The following is a 12,500-nucleotide window of genomic DNA, read 5'->3' on the forward strand; positions in this document are numbered from 1 at the left end:
CGTTGCTTGATATCAGGCCATCAAGGGAAGAATTGTCCGGAGAACAATCGCTGTGGTATCAATGATTGTAAAGGCACCCTTCAATTCCATCTGCACTTCGAACGTCGATCTAATCCGCCTAAGCGTGTAGACGCCGCTATAGAAACACGAAGTGCTTTCGGTGATTCTGCGTTTGCAGGCGATGTTGTATTGCGAACAGTTACTGTTTGGCTTATAGGCTCAGGGGGTCGAAACATCCAAGTCAATGCCTTCGTAGACGACGGGTAAGATTCAACTTATGTCCAAGATGATATCGTGTCAGCTCTTGGCCTCAAGACCGATGAACAAATCTTAAGATTGACAACCTTGACTGAAAGTTGTATTTCTCTCAAAAGCAAGAGATTTCTCGCTGACGATAAAGAGTCTACTGTTGAAACATGGACATTGAATCAAATGTGTCAAGGCTTGTCTGTTCCAGACTGGAATCAACACAAGGTCAAATGGGAACATCTTAAGAATATTCCATTTCCTAAAGCTCCTGGAAGGAAAGCGATTGACAGTCTGATCGGATCAGACCATCCTGAACTCACGCTAGCCCTGACAGAATGTTACGGTACAAACGGAGCCCCAGTAGCAAAAAAAAAACGCCATTGGGGTGGAACTGTGTTGGACGTTTACCCGCGCTTTCTTCAGCAAAAAAGAGTGCCTACGCCAGAATCGTTTGGATCCAGACCTTGTACGAGACCCGTCTCGATGAACAACTACGAGGAATGAGGGAGATCGACTCTCTTAGAATGAGAAATTCAGACGACAATCAGTTGGATCAGGAGGATATCTTAGCTATGTGAAAGGTCGAAAAGTCAAGACGATGGATCGGGGACTGTTACGAAGTAGCCATTCCATGGAAGGAAGAGTTCCTCTCCGTACCTGATAACAGAGAAGAAGCAGAGAAACGTTTGTTTTCTTTAGAGAAAAACCTCCTTAAGAAGCCAGAAGTTTCGAGACGTTATAAAGAAGCAATGAATGCGAATGTCGAGAAGGGCTACGTTCGGAAGTTAGAGCATAACGAGGCTGAAGACGGTCCGAGCTGGTACCTCCCACACTTTCCAGTCATTAGGGAAGATAGAGAGACCACCAAAGTACGCACAGTATTCGACTCAGCTGCACGTTGCAAGGGCTTTTCCTGAATGACGTGATGCTTACGGGGTCTAAGCTTCAACGAGATGTCTTGGAGATACCTCCGATTTAGGCTGAGACCTGTCCCCCTGGTAGCGGACATCAAGGAAATGTTTTGTCAGGTTGTCCTCGCTGAGAAAGACCGCAGGTATCACAGACTGTTATGGAGAGATCTTGATGCCACAAAGCCTGTGAATGTCTTTGAAGCGGTCCATTAAACCTTTGGAGACAGAGCATCCTCTTATCTTGCCCAGTTCGTGCTTCGCAGCCACTCCCTAGACTTGAAAGACAGCAACCCAGCAGCAGCTATGGTCTTGCTCCGAGATATGTACATGGATGATGTCCTTGTGCCTCCTGCTTCCTGAACTTTCATTTTCGGTTGCGTTGCTATGATACCAATGACGTTAGCCCGTTGCTAGGGACCTCGTCCGCACGTGTAAAAGTGATGAGTTGAGTTTTTGTAAAAATGCGCGCGAGAAAGCGATGTTGTTGAACGTTCTGAATGTAAATTCGGAGAATAAAGTTGTACAAGACGAACCAGCAGAGTTTTATCGTCGCCCAGCAGCGACATTTGGTCCTTCGAGCCGGATATTGTGAAATCAAGGGGAAAATCGCCGAGTCAAGCTGTAAGACAGCCATGAAACTGCGTGTAATTGTGTGTAAAATGTATCATCGAACCGCCTGGTTCAATATTGTGGAAGAGTCATTCAAGTCGTGCCAAGATGAGAGCCTCAAACAGAGAAGAAGGCGAAACACCTCGACTGTTCACGCCAAGTGAGTCTACTACTTCAAGTAAACGTTCCGTTTTGAGAAAGAAATTGCGAGCTGAGAAGTTAGCACTGGAACTAAAAATAGCCGAGCAAACGTTCGCAATTGAGATCGAGTGTCTGCGAGCCGAACAACAGAAGCGTGCAAAGCTCTTGGAACTTCAAAAGAAAGCTGAAGAATCAAGATTGGAATATGAGTTTGAAGATGCCATCGCCCAGGAAGAAGGTATGTCAAATAAAGGTGATATTGATGAAGAGTTAAATGAATTACCTTCAGACAGTGTGAACGATCGGGTCTCGCGCTTAGACCTGGAAATTACTGAAAACAATGTTGTTGAAAAACCTCACATGGAGGAAGTTAAATCCACCAAACCAGAGTTCGTAACAGAGGTTTCTAGTGAGCCCCGTAAAAAGAGACATGTGAATCTTTTATTGCTAAAGGTGAAGATGAGTTGAAAACCTCTGCCACAGGAGACCCTAGTGTGCAAACGTCAAAGATAGATCAGTTGTTTGAGAAAATGCCGCCAGCCTTTGTGAAAATCGTTAAACCAAACGTGCAGAAGTTCAATGGAAATCCACTAGAGTACTCAAAATTCAAAGCAGCATTTAATGTTGAAGTGGATAAAAAGGAAGTTTATGATGCAACAGAGAAGCTTAAATTTCTGTTAGATTCTGTGGATGGAAATGCAAAATCATGTCTAGCGAAATTCATGCCAGGTTCAGATAAATACGAGGAGGCATGGAGCGTTTTGGTCGTGTAGAAACAGTGGTATCAGCTGCGAAGAAACGTATAGATCAGTTTCCGACCATAGTGAAAGAAAATAGTGTGCAGATCCGGCAGTATCAAGAAATAGTTTCTGAATTGATAGGCATTTTCAAAGAGCATAACTTTGTTCACGAGCTTAGCTCGCAAGTCCCTGAAGCAACTGTTTCTAAACTTCCCACATGCCTTTGCGGCAGATGGGCCGAGTTTGTTGAAGGGAAACCGAAATTGTCAACCTGGGATTCATTTGCAAATTGGCTAGAGAAAGAGGCAAAAATTAGTGAGTCCAAGCAGCGGTGGATGCCAGAGAAGAGAAAGTGGAAGCGTTCAGATACATCTAAAGTTGATAGGCGTAAGCCAGCTGACAAATCCCAACCTGGGCTGTTTGCAGGAGCCACGGGAGAATATTTACGCGCCAGCTGTGGAACAAAGTGCCCAATTCACCAGTCCACTAATCACACTTTGCAAGAGTGCAAACGTTTTCAGGGAATGTTGACTAGCGAGAAGGAGAAATTTGTCGAGGAACACAAACTATGCTTATGTTGTCAATTACCCGGTCATCGTCTGCGTAAATGTCGTAGTAAGAATAGATGCAAAGTTGAAAACTGTGACATGCGTCATCATACCCTTGTACATGAAGCCGACTTGAGATTTTTTGAACGGGAAAAAGCGAAACGTGAATCAGAACAAGTGCCAGAAGTTGAGAGAAACCCAGCTCCTGTCTCCCTGGAAGGTAGAGACTCATCACCACGTCAGGCTGTGGAGCCTCTTGAGGAGTATGAACAATCAGCGTACACAGGTTGTGAGACTGGTGGTCTTGCTTTGGTTAAAGTACTTCCCATAATTGTCTTTGGAGAAACAGGAAAACAGCAGGTGATGGCATTGCGTGACTCAGGCTGTAACACAACGCTTATAGATGAAAGCTTAGCGTTCTCACTTGGGCTTCAAGGCAAAGAGGTAGATCTCGAAATTCAAGGAGTAAATGCGCGGAAGGTGTTTGCTTCCCAGCACATCAAGAAATGCCATGTCGCACGAGTCGGAAAAGAGGAAGTCAAGTACTCCTTGCGATATGTGAAGACAATTCCTAGCCTGAATGGTCCGGATCAGAAGTTGAAGTGGTCAACAATCAAGCATGAGTATCAACATCTGAAGAACTTAGACTTGCGTGACACTGACAGGGGTCCAGTGCAACTCATAATTGGAACTAACAACTCTGACTTGATTCTACCAACACAAATTCTGAAACCCTCAGGTCAACCGGAACTTGACAGGGTACCTTATGCTGTTGAGACCCCACTTGGATGGGCGGTGACTAATTCGTTACCTGGTGAGCGAGGAGTAGCATCTCCATACAATGGGTTCAAAGTGTATGAAAGACATTCAGTTGAAAATGAGGAGCTGAAGCAGCTGGTCATGGCTCAGTCAGAGATAGAAACCTTGGGCGTGGTCAAGCTAGCTGATCCAACCCGTTCGATTGAGGACAAGCGAGCATTGTCACTGATGGAAAAGACAACCTTTAAGAGTGTGAATGAAGATGCGTATGTGTCAGGTCTACTGTGGAGAGATGAGGAACCATCTCTGCCCAACAATTACGGAATGGCAAAGAGGAGGCTACAATCCCTAGAGAAGAAGTTTGAGAGCTGTCCCGAGATCAGAGAGAGATATGCAAAGTCAATCCAGGATGACGTTGAGAAGGGCTATGTGAAGAAACTGGGTGAAGGGGAAATACGGTGCGATAGTAAAGTGACTTGGTACTTACCACACAGATTGGTCATTAATCCCAAAAAACCTGATCGCCTCAGAAGAGTCTACGATGCATCAGCAAAATTCATGGGACAAAGTTTGAACGATAAGATCTACACAGGACCAGATCTTCTGTCCTCTCTGTTTGGAGTTTTCCTCAGGTTTTGCGAAGGAAGAATTGCAATGGCCGCTGATGTGAAAGAAATGTACCATATGCTCCGTCTTCCAAGAACCAAGCGTGTACCAGTTCGAGAGAACAGTGTTTGGAGAAGTGTCTGCGCCATCCAGAGCGAACTACACTATGAGGCGAAATGCTGATGAGAATGGGGAAGATTTACCTTTGGGTGTGAAAGCCGTCTACCAGCACTTTTACATGGATGATGGTCTACCGTCAACAGATTCTTGCGAGGAAGCTATTGAAATGACAAAGCAGATGACAGAGTTGCTGCGTCGTGGAGGTTTCCGCCTACACAAGTGGCTGACAAATGACCCAGACGTCTTGGCAACCATCCCGGAGCAGGATAGATCTCCACGATTCCTCGAACTGAGTGAAGATAAGTTACCAACAGACAGAACTTTGGGCGTCATTTGGGATGCCCAAGAAGATATGCTCCAGTTTACCGGACTGAAGGATGATCCAGGTACGACGAAGAGGAAGATCTTGAGTCAAGCATTCTCTGTTTGGGATCCGCGAGGACTTCTCCTCCCATTCTCAATCAGAAGTAAAATCATCCTGCAGAATCTAAATCGTATGAAGTACGGATGGGATGACGAGTTGAAAGAAGCTGATCTTCGAGAGTGGCGTGAATGGCGCAAGGAAGCAGAAAAGCTTGATGAAGTGAGAATTCCGAGAGCTCTTATCCAAGAACAGAAACCTGTACGAGAGACTGCACTTCATGTGTTTTGCGACGCTAGCCAGAATGCTTATGGCGCCTGTGCTTACCTAAGACGAGCATTTATAGATGACACAGTAGAGTGTAGTCTTATAGCGGGAAAAGGCCGTGTTGCTCCATTAAAGTCACAGTCTATCTGCCGATTGGAGCTCATGGGAGCTTTAGTTGCTGTGCGGTTAACTCAAACACTGGTAGAAGAAATGGTTACAAAGATAGAGAAGATAACTCTCTGGAGTGACTCCACCACAGTCCTACATTGGATCCGCCAGACGAGCTCCACTTACAAAGCATTCGTCGGTAACCGAGTGTCTGAGATTCACACAATCATGAGCAATCTGGAGGCGACACTAGGGGCGGGCGCTGTGAGTTGGAGATATGTGCCGACAGAGGCTAACCCTGCAGATGACATCACCCGGGGACTAAGTTCTACGGAACTTGGCGCGGGCTTTCGCTATATTAGTGGACCCAAGTTCCACTAATGTTCCACCCAATGCTCCTCTATTGCATAAAACGGTAACTGTAACGCCTATGGTCCCGTGGTTTAACCCTGAGCTTAAAGCCTTGAAAGCAAAGCGAAGAAAGTTAGAGAAGAAAATGTTGCGAAGCCAACGGAAATCTGACAAAGATGCCTATCGTGAAATATGCAACAAGTACACAAAGCTACTGCACGACTGTAAACATCTTTACTACACTGAACAAATCAATCAATGTGCTGGGGATTCCCGTAAACTGTTTCAGGTTGTCACCTCGTTGTGCAATAAGAAGCAAGAATGTCCACTGCCACCTCATAATGACAGTGAAACTCTCGCTAATGATTTTGGTGATTTTTTTTTTGCCGCAAAATTGATCTGCTAAGAGAGGAAATTGACAGCATTCATGTGGTTCCACCACAAATTAATTGTTATCCACCAGAAATTCAACTTCACTCATTTTCTACCGTTACAGAATCGGATGTTCGTGCTGTCATCATGAGCTCCTCTAGTGCATTTTGTAAACAGGATCCAATTCCCACATGGCTACTGAAGTTATGCATTGATGAACTTCTCCCAGTAATAACCGAAATGGTAAATCTCTCCATCCGTGGTGGACTTGTTCCTGCTGATTGGAAGTGTGCTCTTGTGAAACCACTTTTGAAAAAACTGGACCTTGAACCTGTACTCAACAACTTCCGACCTGTCAGTAATCTGTCCTTTATTTCAAAGTGTGCTGAGAAACTGGTACTTCAACAATTATTGTCGCACTGCTCTGAGAATGCACCGCTTCCTAGCAACCAATCTGCTTATCGGGAAATACCATTCTACCGAAACTTGCCTACTTAAGGTGCAGAATGACATTTTGCTAAGCATGGATCGACAAGAGGTTACACTTCTCGTATTACTTGACTTAAGTGCTGCATTTGACACTATTGATCATAATTTACTACTTAACTTACTTCAATCTGATTTCGGTGTTATTGGTAGTGCACTTCAGTGGGTCCGTTCTTTTCTGTCTGAAAGACAACAGCGAGTAGTTGTTGGTCAATCTTGTTCTAAAGACTATCAAATGAAATATGGAGTCCCGCAAGGAAGTTGTATCGGTCCAATCTTGTTCCTGCTGTATACTTCTCGACTCTTTAAACTTATGGAAAAACATTTACCCGATATGCAAGGCTACGCGGATGATACGCAGCTATATCTATCTTTTCGGCCGTCATCCTCTGAAGAGATGGATCGTGCACTATCTGCGTTATGTGCTGCCATTGCTGAAGTTCGTGCGTGGCTTATCTCTCACAAACTAAAATTCAATGACACCAAAACTGAGTTTATCATTATTGGTACTCGCCAACAGTTAGCTAAAGTGGAAATACCTTCTGTGAAAGTGGGGACAGCCGACATAGCACCCTTGACCAGCATCAGGAATCTTGGTGCCTGGTTTGATGATAAAATGTCTATGAATGATCATATCACCAAGACCCGTAGTAAAGCCTTCAGAGGACTTTACAAAATCAGACAAATCAGAAAATTTCTTTCAACAGACACTACTAAAATACTAGTCCACGCCTTTGTAACATCGCACCTGGACTATTGTAACTCGCTACTGTTTGGCCTACCTGCATATGAACAAGAACGTCTTCAGAAGGTGCTTAATGCAGCTGCACGAGTCATATGCTTTATTCCCAAGTACGACCACATTACACCATCGCTTATAAAACTACACTGGCTTCCAGTGAAGCAGAGAATTGAGTTCAAAATTGCTCTATTAGTGTTTAAAGCAGTAAATGGCTTGTCTCCTGTGTACCTAACTAATTTACTTCAGATTCAGCCAACACGGAGATATAAACTTAGATCTGATGATAAAGAACTACTGTTCATACCAAGATCTAAATCAAAATCAGGAGATCGTGCTTTTGCTATAGCCGGACCAAGAATATAGAACGATTTACCACTTGACATTAGACTATTGGCAAATATGGAGACTTTTAAAAAAAATCTTAAGACCTATCTTTTTAAAAAGGCTTAATATTGACTCCTAATTACATAATTGTCATGACCTTTTTTGATCAGTTTACATATATATTTTTTCTTTTCTTTTATGCATTTAGATTTATTTTATATATTTATAATTTTGTATCAATATGTACATATTTTTTGATGTTTTTATATCCACATCTTATGAATCAGTTTACTTTAGTTCGTAAGCATTACGTTTATATATTTTGTAAATAGTATTTATTATTTATTTGTCTTTTTTCATTGTAAAGCGCTTTAGAATATTTTATAGTTTAAGCGCTATATAAATTATATATATATATATTATAGTTCCTGTATGAATCAGCAGAGCTCTGGCCAGAAAATAAAGTCAAAGCGCCCTGCGAGAACGATGACATCAAAGAAAAGAAGAAGGAAAGATGGGCTGGAGCATCTCAAGAAAACAAGGTCCTGTTAGGGTGGAAGAAGTATTCGTAACTGACCAAACTAAGAAGAGTTACAGCTTGCACCGCTGATCGTCGAAGAAATGCATCGTATCTACTACCACCCGCCAACTGAGCACCTGCATAATCAAATTCGGCTTGAGTATTGGATCATCCATGGTCGCCAGGTAGTGCGAAACGCGAAATTCAAGTGCAACTACTGTTATCGCCAGACAGTAAAGCCTCAAGAGCAGCAAATCACAAGACTGCCAGAGTGCCGACTTGAGCCAGGAATGGTGTTCAGGAACACTGGAGTTGACTTTTTTGGACCTATGTTAGTTAAGGAAAGACGCAGTGAAGTTAAGGTATACGGGTGCTTGTTCACTTGCATGAGTACTAGAGTGTGCCACCTTGAACTTGTGGATGATCTTTCAACAGATCATTTCATCATGGCATTGAAAAGGTTCATTGCGCGACGTGGACGACCGCAGAGCATCCACAGCGATAATGGAACGAACTTTGTTGGTGCAAATAATGAGTTGCGGAAATGCATCAAACAATTGGATGAAGAGAGGATACAAAACTTCTGTGCTCCTAAGGAAATCGAGTGGAGATTTCAGCCGCCAAGTGCCCCGCAATTTGGAGGTGCATGGGAGAGGCTAGTACAGTGCACCAAGAAGACGCTGAAGGCAATTCTGGCGTACAGGGCTGTTTCCAAAGAAGTGCTGAGAACCGCACTAGTCGGAGCAGAAGGAATACTAAACAGTCGACCGATTACTCATGTGTCCAATGGTGGAGGGGACATTGAAGCGTTGACCCCAAACCATTTCTTGCTGTTGCGGGCAAATCCGAGTTATGAAGATGCTGAAGTTAGTGACAGAGAAATTAACTCGAAAAGATGTGGCGACAGTCCCAAGCGCTAGCTAATTTCTTCTGGAGACGTTTTACCAAAGAGTACCTTTCTAGCCTGACCGAAAGGAAGAAGTGGAAAGAGAAGAAACAGAACCTCAAAGAAGGAGATGTTGTCTCAGTTGCTGAGCCAAATCAGCCGCGAGGTGTATGGCCGTTGGGCAGAATCGTGTCCACTCATCCTGGGCAGGATGGGTTAGTTCGAGCTGTTACAGTACGAACTCAGTTCGGAGAGTATAAAAGGCCAATCACGAAACTTTGCTTAGTGCTTAAAATCGTCTCGACAAACATTTTGTCTCGTCTAGGGGCGGGGATGTGCCTCCTGCTTCCTGAACTTTCATTTCCGGTCGCGTTGCTATGATACCAATGACGTCAGCCCATTGCTAGGGACCTCGTCCGCACGTGTAAAAGTGATGAGTTGAGTTTTTGTAAAAATGTGCGTGAGAAAGCGATGTTGTTGAACGTTCTGAATGTAAATTCGGAGAATAAAATTGTACAAAACGAACCAGCAGAGTTTTTATCGTCGCGCAGCAGCGACAGTCCTTCACTCGGAAAAAAACTGTGAAAGACGCTGTTTTCGTCGGTGAAGACTTGAACAGAGGTCCTAGAAGAAATCCCACAAGAGGATCGAGCAACTAAAGTAAAGCTTGACGATTCAGAACTACCGTATGTTAAGACATTAGGAGTCCACTGGAACGCTAGTGACGATGTTTTCACGTTCATTGTCAAAGAAATCAACATGTCCTTTCACACAAAGCGAGGCCTGCTAAGTCGTATTGCTACAATGTTTGATCCATTGCAGTTCTTGGCGCCATACATAATCAGAGCAAAAATGGCATTACGAGAAGCCTGGCTGCGAGGTCTTGAATGGGATGAAGAGTTTCCTGACGATTTAAATTTGACCACCCATCAGTGGGCCAAATAGTTTCCTGAAGCTCCACAGGTCAAAATCCCACGTTGCTATCGAAACCACGAGGAAGCAGTGGAAAACGTCTCGCTTCATACATTCGTTGACGCGTCACGACTAGCACGAACCACAGTAAGCAAAGCTAGATACGGACACGTGAGTGGACAGATCTCAGTTGCCCTGGTAACAGCCAAAGCAATAGTAACACCGATTAAATCCGTCAGCATCCCGCGCCTTGAGTTAATGCCAGCAGTACTTGCATTACGGTTAGCTGAAACGGTCTCTGAGAATTCCACTACGTCAAGACACCTTGCGGACAGACAGTATTGACGTAATCTACTGGATCCAGGGATACTCAAGACGACTGAAACCGTTTGTTTCTAATCGAGTAGCCGAAATTCAACGGAAATCGGACCCAGCTCAGTGGCGACATGTACCAGGAGAACAAAACCCTGCTGACGACGCAACAAGAGGACTGGACCTGAAAAACTTATCCGCTGAAAGGCGTTGGTTCCAGGGACCTAACTTTCTACCTGAGGGGCAGACATCCTGACCTTGAGAAAGTCGTCTCTTTTTGAGCGATTGCAGTGAAGAAGGTAAACAAGAGCTGGCTAAAATCAACCTTACGTTTCAATGCAAGCAGTCCCTGCCCTTGTTTGACATCAAGAGGTTTTCTTCCTGGCGCCTTTTGGTAGGAGTTACAGCTTGGATCTTGAGGTTCACTTCCAGAAGTAAGAGAGTAAGACATCGGAAAAGCCAGGAGACCGGAAATAACGTCCTAGAACCGGAAGAAATCAGTAACGTAACGAGGTACTGGGTTCGAGAAACTCAAACAGAACGCTTTTTCGGAGGAATTGACAACCTTAATTAAGAGGAAGAGGAAGCGTCTCGAGAAGTAGTCCTCTGTGGAGATTGTCACCATTTGTGGACAATGATGGAATCTTACGTGTCGGTGGGAGACTAGAAATGTCGACTCTACCTTACGATGCCAGACACTCTGTCATATTGCCGAACAAACAACACATCTCAAAACTTGTCATCGACCACATCCATAATTAAGGTCATAATAACCTCGGAGTGACCTTTACGCTTGCTGAATTACGACAGAAATACTGGATTGTCAATGGGAGAGAAGAAATTAGGCCATAGAAACGAGAGTGTAATGTCTGCAAATTTGGAAGAAGACGCAGAGGTGAACAAATCATGGCACCTCTACCTGAAGTCAGACTTGCCATATCATTGCGATGTTTTGCTCATTGTGGAGTGGATTTTGCTAGCCCCTTTGTCAAAAGCTGACGAGAAAGGTGACTGCGAAGCGTTATCTGTGTCCGTTTAGCTGTGCCAGCACACGAGCAGTTCATCTAGAAATAGCTTACTCACTGGATACAGCCAGCTTTCTTAATGCGTTTTCCAGAATGGTCGCCAGACGTGGAAAACCGGAGGTGATGATCATTGACAATAGCACGAACTTCACGTCAGCTGAAAGAAATTGCGTGACCTAGTCTCGACTTTGGATCAAACTCGGATCAAAGAACAGCTAGCTCATGACGGAATCCAGTGGCGATTTAATCCCTCCGGTGGATCGCATCATGGAGGAATTTTCGAAGTCCTTATCAAGTCTGCTAAATAAGCTCTACGCGCAATCCTTGGGGAGTCCAGAACTACGGATGAAGAACTGCTGACCGCGGTGGTCGAAGTAGAAGGAACCCCGCCCGCTCACTTATTGTAGCAGCGATCCCAACGATGAACAAGTCTCAACGCCGAACGGCCAAATGGGCGGACAACTTGCACGCAGGGTCATCGATGACCTGGCGTTCAACCCCAGAAATAGATGGGGGGTTATATATATATACACAAGATCTCATATCCAAGTGTTAGAGAAGACTGATGAAGGAATACCTGTCGACTCTGAACACTCGAAACAAATGGATTGAGGAGAAACGCAACATTGCTCTCGGTGATGTGGTCCTGATGGTGGAGCCTGGCAACCCACGAGGACATTGACCTTTGGGTCAAATTCAAGAGGTTTTTCCTGGCCCTGACGGAAAGGTCAGAGTTGCACGCGTCAGAACAGGAGGCAAAGATTATGTGCGACCAATCACAAAGTTGTGTCCGTTGGAGATATAAAGAGTACGGAAGGAACGGAACGCAGTCCTGTTCGAGGGGGAGGATGTTCCGGCGAACGCTAACATTAACGCCATCCGTTGGGACGGGCGTGCTTGAGTTAAAGTCTTTAACTAATTAACATTCGAATCGGTCGTGCTAGTAAGTTAGTTGTCGTTTTAGCAGTCGCAAGGTTAGGGTCTAGGATTAAGAAGGAGAATTTTCCCAACGACAAAGATATCACGCTGTAAAAAGTTCGTAGAAACGTACCGAAAGGTTCAGGAACGGTCTTCAACAAGGAATGCGACCAATAAGTAAAAGATAACATACTCACACTCAGGTGTTGCGTAGAATATCATAAAGTTCTTGT

The 12,500-nt window shown here is 44.4% G+C and overlaps 2 protein-coding genes across 2 annotated transcripts in view; both read left to right on the forward strand.

The window, feature by feature from the left end:
- The window catches only part of LOC138018627 (uncharacterized), a 399,148-nt gene that overhangs the window by 260,624 nt on the left and 126,024 nt on the right, over positions 1–12,500 (forward strand). The window lies entirely within an intron of this gene.
- Positions 2,986–4,746, forward strand: LOC138019010 (uncharacterized). Its single transcript, XM_068865678.1, has one exon. The coding sequence runs from the start codon at positions 2,986–2,988 to the stop codon at positions 4,744–4,746; it is 1,761 nt and encodes a 586-aa protein (XP_068721779.1).

Source organism: Montipora capricornis, chromosome 10 (genome assembly GCF_036669925.1).
Source record: "Montipora capricornis isolate CH-2021 chromosome 10, ASM3666992v2, whole genome shotgun sequence".
In the NCBI taxonomy this organism is placed as follows: Eukaryota; Metazoa; Cnidaria; class Anthozoa; order Scleractinia; family Acroporidae; genus Montipora; species Montipora capricornis.